The following is a 17,567-nucleotide window of genomic DNA, read 5'->3' on the forward strand; positions in this document are numbered from 1 at the left end:
CCATCCTTTCACGAGCACTCCTTTGAGCACTTTTTTCTCTTCACGTGCATTGAAGCAACCATATAAATTGTTGTATGAATTCATTGTGACCTAATATATATTATATAAATCACTGAATTGATCATCATCTTTTGTGAATATCCGTTTGATTTTGGGTACAATGATTTTCCAATTTGAACTATTCCCGCTTAGACCAATTCTCTTCTGTAACTTTTGATTGGGAGCAGATAGAGAAATGGTGTTTGCACTCACATGAATTGTAATTTAAAACCCTCTTTAATGGCGATGTCACATTTTAAGTCACAATTCTGAAAATGCCACTTTCAGAAAGTTGGTATTTTCTTGTCCTAACTATTTGTGCCTTCTGCCAGTGTCCTGGGTCACGCAGCTGTGAATGGCTCTGCTATTTGGGCTTATGTATTCCTCTCAGAAAATGACACAAAAGAACACTAGGTTTTGCCAGGATGGGCCACCTTGCCAGAACGGCTGGGGGCGGAGGTGTGCCCTGCCCCACTTAAACTTCGAAGGGCCTGCCTTCAGCACACACAAAGGACCCTGGCACTAGTCCTTTTTGCCCAAGTCCTCTTGCACTCTTGAGTGGTAGAAAATAACTTTCCAGAACCAGATGTGGGGATAGTACTGGAATTCCCATCACTTCAAGGGCTGGCACCAGCTATAAATATTGGATCTTCAGGCCACTCTTCAGTACACTCCTGGCCCTGTGGACATTACTGAAGAAGGACTGTCTTGCACTCCCAGAGGACTGTGCTGCTGCTTGCGGACCGTCTTGCTCTCGGAAAGTGAAGTCTGGACCTGCTCCCTTCATCCCAGGCTAACCTAAGTGACTTCAAGGGTCAGTTTGTTGACTTTTCAGAGCTGCAGCGACATAACAAGTTCCATAGTCCTCCGTGCAACTGCTCAGATGACCTGCAGCATTGGACCTGCAACTGAAGCTGTCTGAGCCCTGCTGGTCTCTGCCGGAGTGAGTTCCAGATAACCAAGATGTGCCTCCCCATGTCCGGGACCCCTTGGTTGGCATCAGTTGAGCTCCTTCTGTGAAAGAAAGTGAAATCCTTATGTTTTGGGCTCTTCGCGACAGATAAGAGCTCTGATAAAGCCTCTCTGATTATGCCAGGGCTCATACCATAGTAGTGTTTGAATGCTTGCAATCCCTTATGTTGCCACATTTCCGCAGATGTACATACTGGGGCTGAAGGTGGTGGTAAGCAATAATTCCAGGGTTAGAATCCCCTTTTGAGTCTGTGCAAACCTACTAGCTTGCATGTTTTAAGGGTTTTTCAACAACTCTTCTCTAATCTTTTCCCATACTGAGAATTGCTGTAAATTTACTCCTGACAATGGCAGATGTAAACCTTTTTCCAGAGTTGGGAAAAAAATGGTTGAAGGGAAAGTGAACTTGCAAACACTCATATTTTGGCATGAGCAAATCTACACATGCTTGTTTGCTTATGCTAAAATGCAGTTCACAAATATTTTCTAGGAGCACTATTTCTTGTCCTACTTCTGCAAATTCTTGGGAATTCACGAAAGCCGTATAGCTGCACTTAATGCAAGGACATATACCATGGGTGCACTTTTGAAACTTTATTTAATAATTGAGCCCCTAATTTGGTCCGGCGTGGACCATGACCTTTTGCGTTTATTAAAATTCTGTCTCTCTGTATAGGCTGCCTTCACTGTGAGTGATAGCACTCTGCTCTTTCACAAGGAGAATATCGGCACAGAAAGTAGTTTTGTTCGGTGCCAGTAACTACTGTGGCAGTGTGTGCTTTTTGAGACCAAAAACAAGTTTTGCTTTTGTCAATGTTTGTTATAATGGTAAGAGCCCGGCAGCTCCCACACCAATATGGTTTTACAAAAAACATGCCAAAACAATTCACACATTGACAAAACTAAAAAGTTGACTACCAATTTCAGACCTACTGGCTTTGCCAATACTTGTTTATTTTTGAGTGTATTGTCATGATGTATGTGTAGTGTAGGGGGTCGTACTGGGGGTAGTGTTTTAGGGTTTAGGGTAGTGTTGTGGTGTATGTGTAGAGTAGGGGGTCATGCTGGGGGTAGTGTTTTAGGATTTAGGGTAGCTTTGTGGTGTATATGTAGTGTAGGTTAGTGTTTTAGGGTTAAGGGTAGTGTAGGTGTGTCGTGCTGGGTAGTGTGGGAGTGTAGGGACAGGAGTGGGGCTCGTGGGGGTCGTACTGGGGTAGAGTATTATGGTTTAGGGGTTTAGGGTAGTGTTTTGGTTTATATGTAGTGTAGGGGGTTGTGCTGGGAGTAGTGTATTAGGGTTCAGGGGAGTGTTGTATTTTTGTAGTGTAGGGGTTGTGCTGGGAGTAGTGTATTAGGGTTCAGGGTAGTGTTGTGTTTTTGTAGTGTAGGGGGTTGTGCTGGGGGTTGTGAGTTAGGGTTTAGGGAAGAGTAGTGGTATGTAGTGTTAAAGGTTTCAGTGTAGTGTTATCATGTATGTGTAGTGTAGGGGCATGTACGCATAGTAGTGGAATGCGAAGTAATAGTCTGCGCATTAAAATACATTTGTTACATTATTAATGCTTTTACGAAGTTATGGTAAGCGTAGTAATAATATGTGTACTAATGCCGTCTGCGATGTACAAACATCGCACTAAAAGCATGCGCAGTAATGGCATGCTATGTATCGTCATACATTCCATCCAGCTTAGGTTTGATGGTGCCCTTAAGATCCTGTATTGCAGCCATGATTATGCTGAGTGAGGGCTCCGCAGTCTCGTCATGTTCTGCCTCTGGCCCAGCTGCAGCAGGAGGGTGTCTTGGTCATTGCATATTTGTCTATTTTGTTGGTTTATAGAGGCACCGGCCCCTTGTTTCTCACTATAGCCCTTGGCAATGTTCTCCCAGGGTTCTCTGCGTGGCAATGGAAGTTGCCCCAGCAGCCCCCTGAAGTTCAGTTAGTCACAGATCTCCTGGCAGTGGCCGGGTTGGGCCCAATCCTCCTTGCTTCACTCCAAAGGACAGTCGATCAAGGTCCAAAGTACAGATTTGGCCATATGCCTTGGGGACTCAGCAGCAGTTGTCCAAAAAGGCCTACGACCGGGGCACTCCAGCAGGGCCCTGTCTTTCCCTCACTCCCTTTGCGATCCCTCTCGGCCGCCCTAGCTTGTTGCCTCCAATTTAGCTCAGTTCCACTTCCCCTAGTGGTCCTGGCAGCACCGTCACAGGCAGCGCTGCCCGTGCCGCACCCAGGGCCCCAGTGATCAGCCTGGCACTGCCCCCCACGTCACTCAGGGCTAAGCGTCTGTTGCTGGGTCCGGTGGTGCCAGGAGCTCACCCACAGGCCTCAGTCGCATGGCTTTGGTGTTGTGTCAACAGGCGCCTGGCGCAGTCTTTACCGTGTCCTCCCGCTTCCGGTATTGAGGTCAGGCATGTATAGGTGGGAGGAGGGGCGCAATTCTGCCATTAGTTGCCCTGTTGTACAGGTAAGTCCTAGGCCCCGGGTCCCCGTACTGTTTACCCCCGAAATCTGATTCTCTCAGAGGCCGAGTGGCAGCGCTGCCATGAAAGTTGCATCCATCATAACACCCTCCTCAGGTATGCCTCATCTGGGGAGGGGGAAATGGATGGAGAGGAGGAACAACCGCATCCCCTACCCCTCTGGCGCTGCCAGCGACTCACTGTGGGCTTTAGCATTTGGTCTGGCGCTGACCCTCACTGCACTCGGGGCCGCATGCCCCCCTGGTATGCCAAGGGTGCCAGGCACTTCTATGGCAACGTGTGCTTTTTTGGGACCCAAAAAATATGCTTGCCTTTACATATTTTTTTAGATTGATGAGGGCCCTGCAGCTTCACCAGCAATAATGTTTTGCACAAACCATGACAGAATAAAACAAGAATTTCCAAAGCCAAAAGGCTGTTGACCAGCGCCAGACCCATTGGCTTTGCCAGTGCTTATTTAATTTAGGTTGGGTGCTGTAGCCACTATTTCCCGTCAGCAACCTTAACTTCCATTCAACTTTTTTTTTTAGAGAATATAATTTATCCTCGATAGCTCAGAATCCCTGTACATAGTTTGGAGGGGTGGATGGTTAGAGTACTTCAACATTAAGGTACTGCAAAGAGGTTGTTCGAGAAAAGTAAGGGCATATGAAAGATGTGGCTTGCTCTGGATAATTTGTTCAGGTCAAAAGAATTAGGGCACTGAGGAGTCTCACTTGGACTGAGGGCCCAAAATTGCCCGCCGTGAATGAATATAAATATATATCGTCATAAACATTTGTTATTCATTATTGTTATTTACCCACATCTCAACAATAGGAAATTTGAATTTTGCTTAAATGCAAGATCACCTCTAAACCCTTCTAAATTATTTCGGTGGTGGGTAATGTTAACAAACCAGCTGATAGTCTTCCCATAAAAGTATGCAAGCACGTTCCTTAATCGCAGGTATGTCATGTCATCTATGAATCAGCATGAGGTTTATTCACTTACGAATTGAAGACTAATTTGACCATAAGAGCTGTTAAAACAAGAACACTTCAAAATGTTTGCATTATAAAATAGTATGCTGTAATATTTAAAGAAAAGCCACCTCAGAGCACGATTCGATCCACGCCCAAGAGCACACTGCAACCTAAATGCAATATCTTTCACCATTCCGCTATCTTAACTTGGGATTGGAACAGCAAAGATTACTCTGTTAATATTAAATGCTATGTGTGAGAAGTGGTAACAAAAGAGTACTTTTCAGATGCAAAATAGTGCCATGTGAATTGTAATACAAGCCCTCTACAGAATGCAGCATGACACACTAAACAGCCAATAGTATGAGGTGAGAGAGTTATAATCCTCTGGAGAAGAGTGAAACCCCAATGTACGTATTAGTAACAGCAGGTCCCGGCGACGGTTGAGCTGTCAAGCCTGACAAAGAGGGAAAGAAGAAAACAGAAGAAAAGTTCCTCTTGCCTTTGGAGTACATTACTGATTTAAATGACTAACAGAGAAACCAAGGGGAATTCAGTTTATCCACAATAGTTACCGATTTTCAGGAGTAGTCAGATACACAACATTTACACATGCACTTTTTGTACCAGATGTACATTTCCGCATCCAGCAATGGTGCTTCAAAGAGCAACTGATTTTTATCTTTATTCTCCATAGGGAAATAAATTCCTCAGGAGAAATTCTTCCCCATTGTTCCCCATGGAATATGTTGGCATTCCCCCCACTTTTCCTCTATGTACACACAAGGGTGGGAAACTACCTGCAAAATGGTAGTGAACACAAACAAACAAAAGCCCTTATAGGTGTTCATTACTTTTTCTAGTGTTTTCCTCTAAACTGCCTGCAGTAGGGTGTATCAAGTTCTGGTATTTGCATTCGGACTTACTCTGTTCTCATAAACCCCAATTAAGCTTTAAGTAAAATAAAAACCTGATAGTCACCACAATTGTAAGCTACAAAACAACAATCCAAAGGATAACCGATGTTTGTGACACATGTTCTTATAAACTGAATCATTGGTGCTGGTTAAATAGAACCACATTGCACATAAACAGAAGAAGTAACATACTTACACATTCGGTATGCACTGGGTGTACTGCAAAAAGCATGGAAGTGAGCAAGGAGGCCTTATGAGCACGAGTTATCTTTCTGCCCCGACAGCGATATGAAAGGCCATTGAATAATATAGAAAATACATCAAACATCAACACAGAAACAATACTGTGCAATATTATGTTGACAATATGGAATCCCATCGGGTGGTAGCCTCCAGCGAAGTAATAGTTAATCCTGCAGGGAAACAGAAACAGAGAAAGTTCGATATCAGGGTGGACTTTGGTCAAGAAGAATCATTAGCATCATGACAAATGTAGTACATTTCCTGTGTTCTAGACAGGTCAGGATCATTTTAATAAAATAATGAAGACTGCCTCCTCTGTGGCAGGCCGCTGATTTTGATGTAAGAGAAGGCAAAGGGCTCATATGGGTGGGTGGTGGCCTTGGAAAGAGAAATAAAGAGTGATGAGGGACTAGGAAGATCACAGGCGTCCAGTCGACAGGGATGTGAGTGGTTGGGCCTGATCACATTAAAGCCCCAGTGGGTAGGCTTACTTATAGGACAGGAGGAGAGTGGGAGTAAAATATGAGTTAGAGGAATTTGCAAAGCATGAAGATTCCCAGGTGTTTACATTATTTACCAGAGTAGGAAAAAAGTATATTTTGTCATTGCACACAATCAGTTTCAAACTGATTGGTAGTTGGCTGGTGCATGAAGTGTAGGTAACTTTAAGAGATCTAGTGAAACCCAGGTTTGTTTGTCCCCAAGCATTCTGCAAGCTGACCAATATCTGGTTCAGATGAGATTTTAATGTAGAGCGGAGTGGCATAAGAGTATTGGTAGATTTAAACACTGGAACTTATTAGATGATCTCTCAGGGAGTCTGTATAAACAGTGCAGTGTGAGGAGGAGAGAAGAGAACCACATGCAATTCCATTGCCACTGTCTTAGAATCAAACCTGGAGTCTTACATTTTGACAATCTTGGTGTGATACTGCAGCAAGGGTGAATCCACATTACAACTTTCAGTGTGCCCCATACAAGAATTCAAGAAGTTAATGAAAATGAAATGATCCACTGTAGCTAGATTAAGGACGAGAATGTAGGCACTACTTGATGAAAAATTTAAAGGGTGAAGGCATTGGCTACAACCTGAAAGGAAGAGGTCAAAGTGCTGCAGCCAGGTGTTAAATGTCTGAAATGTTTTAATAACTAACATACAAATTCCAGGACATTGCCTATGCAAGGCCCTCCAAGCTACATATAATATACATATGTAACAACACCAAAGCAAAATAAGCAAGTAAGCCCTACACATATCTCTTCAAGGACCTCCCCACGGAGCCCTGAAAGTACGCACTTCAACCTCTGGATACCAGAGCATGGGTCGGGACCACCTTTGGGCCGTGCCCACCAAGCCGACCTAAGCAGAGTCTCTGTAAGTGCATAACATCTCTATGTCCCATGCAGTCTGCAAGATCTTGGGGCGGGAGGGAGGGAAGGAGAAAACATTTAAACAACCCAAAAGAAAAAGAAACTCTAACTGCCCCTGAACTGCACATCACCACAGCCAGGGCCAGCACTACGTTCACTCAACTTACGGGGGCCCTACAACGATCCCATGGCCCGGCTAATCAAGACATCAAACACAGCCTAAAAAGGGGCTCCTCAAATGCAGGGACGGGATCAGTAAATCCAACTGCAAACGCAAGTAGTAACACAGTTGTGCTACACGTCTCAACAGAGAGCAACCTGCTAGGCCCACATTCACTGTTGTCGATGTGCAATCCCCGCAACGCTGCCTGGGCCAACCCACCACAAACATCTTTTTCTAGACAGCCCAAATATTTACCAGGCGACCGATGGGCAAAGACAGAGGAGAGTAATCTTCCACTGTAACTTACACTCTACCATCCCAAGGCCTTTCAGTTAATCCCTGCAGAGCCTGGGGAGCCACCCTGTCAAAGCACTGACAAAGAGCCAGAACTTGCTCTCATCCCGCACTATGCTCATAAGGGTCCATATGACATTCGTAATAGGAACAACCTCCTGCGCCTATTCAAACATATCATGGCCCTCAGGGGGATAACCTCCTCTGACCTAACAACAGTAAAGTTTGCTCAAATACCGGGCAAAGGGGCCTCTGAAGCAACCATCATAACATGGTCAAGAGAGATTTTAAGGGACACCATCCTCGGGGAAGCCAAGACCTTTGAATACTGGGGCACTGAGCTCTGGATCCCATGCCCACAAAAATATCCGCACATATGTAGGGTTTATAATCGTGAGACCTTAGACGCTCAAGTGTAGTGTTATATCATTCTTTCATCTCAAGAAGCCTGTGGAGTGCTGCGGGCTCTGTCCCTAATGCACTATTGAGCCTATGGAGTGTGTCATCCAGTGTACGCAGCTTCCTATCCAGTTCCCTCCTGACCACCACGACTGGCCCAAACAGTGTCCTTGAACCACCAATTTAAATGCCTCCCACTACATCAGGCCAGTAGTCGCTGAGCCCCGGTTAAGATCAAAATACCCCTTGATGGCATTGTGTAGGGAGTCCCTATAACGGGTGCCATCGAGAACCCCCGGGTCAAGTCGCCACACTGGAATCACCAGGCAAACATCAATCGGACTAAACCCTAGAAGCAACAGGCTGTGGTTAGACAGGGTGCGGCCAAGATATTCAGTGTGTCACATATCGACTCAGCCTACCTGATCATACAAATCAGTCGAGTATGGAGTTTGTAAATATGGGAGTAGTAGGAGTAGTACCCTTCCAGCCCATTCTGGGTTAGCCAGATGTCAGGTAACTCTCAATGTTGCAACCACTCACTGAGGCCCACAACAAGTCTTTGAGCCTGCGCCCCAGGTGGGTGGGGGGGGGTGGGTGGGGTGGGGTGGGGGGGAGTTGATGTGGACTGATCCAACAAGACATTTGTCAAGTAGTTAAAGTCCATTCCCAACAGCAGGTAGTAAACCACCAGGTGCCTCAGGGGCACCAGGAAGGACTGGGAGAAGGCTACTTGGTCTTGAGTTGTGACATTGGGTGCGATTTCTTTACCAACAATCTGCCCTTGACCAACACATACCTCCCCTCCTTATCGATGGAGGAGTGCCCCGATTCAAAAGGAGTTCTTGCAGGGATTCTGCTCAGGAACAGAACTATGCTTGGGACCCTACAACATCAGCAGGTAGAGACTGAGTCACCATACAACCTCAGTATCTATGAGCCCGAGTCCGACGAGCTATATTGCCTCACTTGCCCACCTAACCCTTCCAGAGAAACAAGCGAATTGCCACCCCAAAACACTACACTCTCGATCCTCTCCAGGATCGCGGTAACAGGACACCCTTTCGCTCTCTCACTCGTCCACAATAAGATAAACAAGAGACACAAAGGACGTTTATATATTTAGTTAAACTATCGTGCTCTCAGATGCAGTATTTACGCTACAATTATAAAACAAATGCATACCAAAAATATTATTAGCGTGGTTAACAAACCATATATCATAAAAAGCCCTGTCATGTTATAAGACAGATTAGCCTACCCCCCCCCCCCCCACCCTTCCTATGGACGCTAAACAATTACATATCAAAGATCTCTGGGATTAGTGGTGGACCCCATAATTTAGCATATATGGATGGATGTTCTAATTTGAGCTGACACAGTAATTTTGCTTCAGGACCTTTGCTCAGAGTGTGTTTTTTGAACTCCAGTCCTCATTTATATGACAGACATGCTTGCTTACAAACAGCAGCTGCATTCTCATGTTATGTCTAGGTGCTAGTGCCTGACCAGGGGGAATAACGAGGGGCACTGTTGTTTGCCCTTCTCTACGGTGTCCAGATTAAATCCCAGGAAAAGAACAGAACACGAAAGTATATGCAGATTTTGTGTGAAAATACAATGTGGCACAAAAGCAAGCGTGTTTATGATGTTCCATGTCTGAAACTTGAGACTCTTATGTTGAGTAGCCATTTAACCAATTGGTAGGGGAGTCCCATGCATTCAACACAAACCCATCCGGTATCCACATCTCCCATCACAGCAGGTGCAGCAATCCCCAAGACAATCAATAAACACCACAATTTTGAACTCCCCAACCCAAGAGTATCCCAGCAGTGGCTGGCCACCCAAACATGTAATATAAAAGCATTGTCACAGGCATGACTCCTCCAGACTCCTGTCAGGGGCCTAGTGGTGAAAGGCAGGTAAAGGGAGACTGTCTCTTCCAGTCCCGCTCCAGCTTTTGAGAAACTTGACATGTAGGACCAGACCATGGCCCCGATTTGACCAGGTGTCCCAGGACCAGCAACTAAGGTGCTCTCCGCAGCCCCTACAGTCCCCTCTTGTGGGAAGCTGCCTCTGTATATACTGTACTAAAGTAAGGTATAGTGTGCACAGAGTCCAGTGGATCCCCAAATGTAGGCAGAGGCTAAAGTAGATAATACCTTACTCTCTATTTGTGGTAGTGTGGGCGAGCAGTAAGGCTTTTTCAGAGGGTAGTGTTAAGCATTTATTGTACACGCTCAGGCAAGAAATGATTTCACACACTCACAGACTGAACTCTAACCAATGTTTTTTGTAAAAATATTATTTCGTTGTATTTTACTTCAAGAACCAAGGCAGACCGGGTGCAGGTAAGTGAAATAATACTTTACAGGAATAATACAGTTGAGTACAGTTGAATGCGATTGATACGGATACAGATAGGTCAATTATTCAGAAACAGTTTAAATTACTTTGCAGTTACTGTCCGATTACTCATAAGTTTACTTTTCAAGTTAGTTTTTCTACTCAGTGTGATATGCCTGGATATCACACTGGAACATTTCCTAAATAAAAGGTAAGTGAAGCAGTTTTTGTAGGTACACAGTTTCTTAAGGTTTCATCAAATTTTCCAACTCCAAACTTAAAACATTTTTCTCAGAAAATCAGTCAATGCAATCCTACGGGAGGAAATGAAGTTATCGGTTTGCAGGTGAGTACTTAGTTTTGGGAGTTGTTCTTCTGGAGTTACAACAAGGGTTCCCCCAGGGTCAAGGATGCACTCCAAGAGCACCCTCAGCTGCACTTGGGCGGCCGGGTGCAGAGTGCTGAGGCCCAATGTTATCCAATGGGAGATAGGGGACCTCCGGTTGGTGGCTGCTCGAAAGCAGGCTACAAGGTTGAGGGAGCAAAGCTCCTGGACTTAAGCTCAGGGTAAAGGGGGTTCAAGTTAGCACCCAAGGTGCACCCTTGGTCTGCACTGTGGCGGTGAAGTCAGGAAAGAGTGACACCTTCCCATTACCAATGGTGAATGGGCCTCTTGCCCGCGCCCTTTACAATATTACATCACTATCTCTAAAGTGAAGCAGCCTGATCACCAGAGAACAGCGCAGGCGGCCCGGTGCTAGGGTGCCCACCTGGGACCCTATGAGTTCATTCCAGGGTGAAGAAGGGCGACAGATGATTCGGGGCAACTTCCTTCCATATCCATTGCTCAAGATAAACCACCATGTCTCCTCCCTCTGTACCTTCGAGGAGCCCCCACCACTCACACATTGTTCCGACAGTTATGACCCTGTGCATCTTCAGCACATTGTTCTATTATGTGCACCCTGTTGCTCAGATCGGCCACCTGCTGGGTCAGCGTCAGGTGTCCTGGTTGCAACCCGCCCCACCATGGTCTCCACTTCTTTCATCCGATCTGCCAATTTATGGTGGTCAGCCGTTAGGAACCCCAGGCCAACTAAGACAACACTTATGTCTTGCTGGAGGATAGACTTAGTATCCACAATGGATGCAAGAATCTTATCCAGCTGAATTTGAATGAGCGGCATTACGGGCTCAGATCCATCCGCATTTACCGTTACAGGCTGGGAAGACTCCCCTACTCCTGACTGAGTAGCCGGCAGTTTAGCCGTCGGTTTCCCCATGTTGGCGGTTGGGTCTTCTCCTATCAACATATGTGAGGTCGAGGGGGGAGGGTTCGCAGGACCCGCAGCCCTTTTGAGTTGTTCAAATTGGTTCACCCCGACGCCCAAGCATCTGCCAGAAACCTCACTTGCAGACAGGATCCGGCGCCTCCGCACCCACAGTCTATTGGAGATTCCCTTGTTTTTTTTGTGACTATGCACAGATTTGCTGATGCAAGGGAAACATATTGAATGTGCACTGGATAATTTCCCCTATCAGATGGAATCACTCAAGTGGCATGAATGGCCAGGAAAGTAGAAATTCAGGAAACTAAGTCTCAGGAGGGTCTGAGTTCTCTGAAAGACCTTGGGGGCGGGTTAAAATAATCATCCACTTAATTAATGAACTACTAACAATGCAGAAAAAGATGTGACAGCACCTGCTGAATACATAATCAAATACAGAATGATATGTGAGATAATACTGGCCTGCCCAAGTATTGTATCTCATACTAGTCACTTAAAATGTGTATAGTTTAATTATGCACATATTGAACATGAGCACTGCACCCTGGGATTCATTACCACTGTCATAGATAGATGTGTGCCTTAAGGTCCAAACACACAAAGCTAACTTCACACATATGGTCTTCCCATGTGTACTGGTTCATAACTTGTGGTCCCATGTTACTATAAAGTAAAAAATGATGAGGAGCAATCTTCTTAGCAAGGAAGTCTGTTAGCTAGATCTAACACCGCAAGCAAGGAGGAAAAACAAGCAATATGAATTCATTTACCTAACCTTACAGTTGGCTAAAAGTAAAATAGCTATATAGTGGAAAGAGAAGATTGCCACCATGAGAGAAGAATTTGGTCCGAATGATATAAAGGGTACAAATGGAACACAGATTTATCTACAATATTGAAGGACAACATCAAAAAGTCTGGATCATATATTGTCCAGTAACAAAAAAACATTCAATCTTTTATTTGGCCATAATAAGCACCACGTATCCCTAAGAAGGTTTTGATGATCCCTAGAGATAGGGGAGGACTTGCATTCCCAAACTTCTTGGAGTACTATTGGTCAGCCCACCTACGTCTTCTCTCAGAATAGATAGTCTGGGGAAGCAAAAAGCACTGGTCCCATATGGGCCATGCAGTGGTTTGCTGCTGTCTTTGGTACCTACCTCAGCATGCACGGCCCTACATAGCCACCTGACCAAAATGGCCCTGGACATATGGGACAAGACAACTTTAAAAAAGGGACTTACCACCTTCCCATCCTCCAACACACCAATCAACGAGAACCAGACTTTATGCCAGTCCTCTGCCCCACAGCTTTACTAGAATGGGAAGGGGAGGAATATAGAACTTTGTGGGACCTCTACATAGGGGATTCCATAAAGTCCTTTGAGCAGTGCAAACAGGATTTTTGCATATTGAAGAGAACACATCTACAATACAACAACTCAGACACTGGGCCCTTTACCTGCCTAATGCGGCAGCAGCACTAAGATCACTCACTCACTTTGAAAAATTGGTTTGGGAGTACCAAGGTAGACGGGACCAATTTCAAGGACATACCGCACTCTCAAGGGTTCCAAGCCCAGGGCAGAACACAATTACCAAATATGGTGGGCAGTAGACATGGGAAAAGAAATGTCCTATAAGGACTGGGATCGACTGTGGTAGGACATACCCAAATCACTCAAACGCATTCCCTAAAGGGAGATGCCTTTTAAAATGATGTACCAATGGGACCTCCCACCTAACTAGTTGCACTGCATATAACTCTCTGCATTGGCCTTATGTTGGAGTTGCAACCGAGAAATCAACACTTTCGTGCATGTCTTGTGAGACTTCGCACTTATCTACACATTCTGTAAGAAAATACTGGGCCACATCAAGGGAACTCAGGGCTACCCCATCCTAGCTGACCCTTACTCTCTCTCCCTGGGATACCAGCAGAAAGATGGAGGACATGAGATGTCCTGACTGGGCGCTTACATGCCACATCTTGGGGGCTGCCAGCTAACATATCACCTTCAACTGGAAGTGAACTGACCCAAGGCCCAGCTCTCTGTGGTTCTAGAAGATGTAGTAGGTCCTTGCCATGGAATAGCTGATACATAAGCTCGCTAGCAAAGATGAGAAATACACTTATATCTGACAACCACTCATAGATTATATGGCAGGGTTTGAACGTGAATGCTTTGCCCCACAAATGCTCAGGGCCCTGCAACTCATTGAGCACCCTTAAAAGAGTGACCCCATGAAAGACATCAATACCACCAGCGTAACATTGACTCCAGCAGGGAAGGATTACATACCGCATCACCCCCACTGGAAAATACTCCCAGCACCTCTCCAAAATCCCTGGAGCTATTTAAAAAGAGATCCAGACCTGCACTCCTGTCAGAGCAATATGGAACATGCAGCTGCACACCCTTACTCGAAGCTCAAGCACATGAAAGAGCCATGACCACTTACTTCACCTCACACACTACTTGCTATTCACCCTCTACCCCTCTGTTAGTTGCGACAGCCCCTCAATCCTTGAATCTATCAAGTGTTACCCCATATGATAACCTGTACCCTTTGCTGTGATCACGCAAGCGGGAGGGGGTAAGCTCTAAGTTTTAATGCATATGGTGACATCGGTCATTGGTCACTTTGGCTGCCACCTGTAATTTTAACTATACGTACCTTGGCATTGTACCACAATTCCATTGAAAACTTGAATAAAAAGATATAAAACAAAAAGCCCGGATCATCAGAACCTCTGACAGTGTGGTGCACTCTCCTTTGTCACATAAACCACCAATGGAGGAGAGACCTGATGAGTAAGAATTATAAAACTCTGATAAGCAAATTGTTGGAGTCCAAATACCAGCAAGCCAAGTAAAACATGGAAGTGGTGAGATGAGGCCCATTTACCATGCATTTAAAACAGTACATTACATCAACTGTATGATTAAAAAAGAGAGTGGTGGTGGCAGAAAGGTCACTAGGTGGAACTCATTAGCAACACTGCCTTGATTGTAACCTTAATCAAAATGTGTAACATTAATCAAAATGTAATATACTTGTAGAATAGCGAACTGGTGAAATTTGAAAACCAGTATAAAATTTAAACTGTTGCAGGGATTCTGCTCATGCACAGAACTATGCGCAGGAAACCAGGACCTCAGTGAATTGTGGTGTACCAAAAACTCACCTCAGAACCCAGAACCCTTATCCGACCAGCATCAGTGTCCCATTCGTTATCCGTATCATCACGGAGGTCCCAACGTATAGACAACCCAGAACAAGCGACTTAGAGTACTCTCAGGAATGGTGGGAATCAGAAATACCTGTTCGTAATTATTCTCATATCAATCCACAACAAGAGTAATCAGAGACACGGTAAAGTTTAAAAGGTTTATTTTATAAACTGCGTGTCCTAAGATGCAGTACTTTGGCTAACATAAGCAGACAAATGATTAAAATCAAAACCATCAGCATTGTTACAATACCATAGAAAATGAAAGGAGAAATCATAGTATAAATGACAGTGGAATACAGCCACCTTCCTTTCGCTAGTAAACTAATATTATTAGACTAGTAGAAGGTCTGTAGGCTTCAATGGGGAACAGCATACCGTAAAGATCAGCTTAGTGGAATCACATCACAGGATCAGGTGTACTCTGCTCCTGGGAAAGCTCTTCTTCCGAATGTGTGTAAAGCATGCAGTCTGCAATATTAAAAGCACTCGACTTTCAGGTATTTGCAGCTGCGTGCGTGTTATGGCTAAATAGTGGGCCGATCAACCTGAACTCAAAAACATGCATTGTCTGGTGACCCAGACTGTTTCTTTACACAATGTTCAGACCAAGGTCGCAGCGCACGTCTAGGGATGTGAAAAACAGACAGTTCTCATGTGAAGAAAAAGGCGAGCAAGCAGTTTTCAAATAATAACATGTATCTGCAGTGTCGTGTGCAAAGGCAGCAAAAGTTGCAAGATGGCTTTCTAACATCTAACGCGCTTATGCCAACATAGCAATGTATGTGTCTAAACGCAGCCCTCACTACACCTCCCCCTGATCGGACCACTAGCAAAATAGGGATATAATAAGGGACGCAGAGTTCAAGTTTGATAGAACAGAACTAAGGGCTCAAATTGGAAATCCATATAAAAGGCAGTGAAGGTTCGAAGGAACAAGAGAAAAGGAGGGGAAAAAAAACGAAAAAAGGAAAAAAAATGTGAATGGAAAAATTAACGGCAAGGCTCAGAGAGCCCGAATGTCGAATGAAAAACCAAAAAGTTTGTACAAAGGGAAGTTGGACGACATCCAAGTTAATCCATCAATGTATAGGCACAGTAAGTAGAAACAGCTTCCAAGAGGAAGTCATTGGAGTGTTCTGTAAAAGTGTCCGCCATCCAGTCTAGTAAGGCAAATGAACATACATGTTCTTCAACAACTGGGGCCTCTAGTACAATCAGAGGACAACCGGCGTGTTCTTCAAGATAACTTCGTGCCAGGAAGTCATATGCAGCCGTACCAATGTCCCAATTCCCCAGGACTCCATGTGCCGCTCCACAGGCCATAATCCTGACGCCAAAACAGTCCAACTCATGAGCCACTAAGGGACTCATTAGTCGATCATAATCCGGGGCAGGAGACACCAAGTTTGACAAGCACAAATCCAGAGCCCATTCGAATGGACAATCTAGGCAATGAAAAACAGGTTGTACGCATGTAAAATAGGAAAACCGGAAGGACAATGCATAGGCTATGCTCAAGGTTGCCAGTGGTAATGTTCCATAATATTCAAGCATCCGGTTACGAAGATGGAGCAGCCGGGCCAGGCTGTCGTGTGACACAAACTGTGCAGCCATTGCGTAGTAAGCAGACCAACAACTGCACCCCAGCCACAAGGGCGAGAATCAACAGGAGACCGCCAAAGACGCTGGAAAAAATGCCGGTATCACACCAAAAATAGTTTGGAAGGAGGTCACGAGGCCCGAGCCCACAATTTTGAAAAAATGTGCCAAGCCAGTTGTAGACGAGGCATTAAAGATAGTTTGAATCAGGGCACCAAAATGAAGTGGGAGGTCAGTATTCAAAAGCGCTTGCACCTCGGTGCGCGTATTTGCTACGTGAAGGACAAATGTTTCCCGGGAAGAAGTCAGTGCGACTTCTTTTTGAGACAATAGAGCCCTTATTCTGCTCATCCTGTTGAACTCCGCTTTCAAGGTTGGAATGGAAGGCCAGATGGACACATCCAGCCGCCCATGCGGGGGTGGGAAAAGGACATTCTTACAGCAGACTACTCTCTGTGATACAGTCACTATGTAGGGAATTTCCACTAGCATCCCGCAGCCAGCCTCATTATTTAAAAGCAAATAACTACCGTTAGCCAGCAGCGTGAAAGAGGGTATTTCAGGACGCAAGCTAAATTAGGAGCGTGCACATTGCATGCGCCATGCAATTGAATGTGCCTACAGACTACAGAGTGATCAGGTGTGGAAGTGCATTCCTCACCTTTCAAATAGACCTCTTTACCGTCTCTCATGCACCTGTATGTAAATGGGAGTGACCAAACTTCATGCAGGAATGCAGTACCTAGTTGTTCATATCTACCTAGGGCATAATGTTTCATGCATGAACTGAATTTAAACAAAGGAAACGGCAATGTGATTAACCCGTGGATAACCCACACAGCGGAATTCAATTCGGCCACAGAGAAAGGCAAAGGTTCTAACTTTTCAATATGCAGTAATGAGTATGTCGCATCTTTCATGGACATGAATTGTTCTTTTGCAGTGAGATTAAAGGGAAGGAATAAAGATGATGTATTCATGTAGTCCCAGGGAACTTTCCCAGCCTTTAACGTCTGCAATGCCCATGCAAATTGCATTATGGACGTAACTGATTTTGACCATGATACAAAACAGACATATAATTCTGTACAATATCAACAACAGAAGAAACAATATTGTCTAAAGTGTAAATTCGGGAAGAAAGGGTGTTAATGCTATTATCTATAACAGCTAGTACTTTTTCCATATTGGCTTGATCAATAGTCCTCAATCTGGAAGCAGCTTCAATCTGTGATAACTTCCAAACTT

General features: G+C 44.9%; 1 protein-coding gene across 1 annotated transcript in view; it reads right to left on the reverse strand.

Annotated features, from left to right (window-relative positions):
* Window positions 1–17,567, reverse strand: part of TMTC4 (transmembrane O-mannosyltransferase targeting cadherins 4) — a 724,433-nt gene that overhangs the window by 554,708 nt on the left and 152,158 nt on the right. Inside the window, exon 4 of the mRNA XM_085622264.1 lies at window positions 5,568–5,784. Coding sequence (XP_085478390.1) covers window positions 5,568–5,784 — 217 coding nt within the window. The remainder of the gene's footprint in view (window positions 1–5,567; window positions 5,785–17,567) is intronic.

This window comes from Triturus cristatus, chromosome 8 (genome assembly GCF_964204655.1).
Source record: "Triturus cristatus chromosome 8, aTriCri1.1, whole genome shotgun sequence".
NCBI classification, from domain to species: domain Eukaryota; kingdom Metazoa; phylum Chordata; class Amphibia; order Caudata; family Salamandridae; genus Triturus; species Triturus cristatus.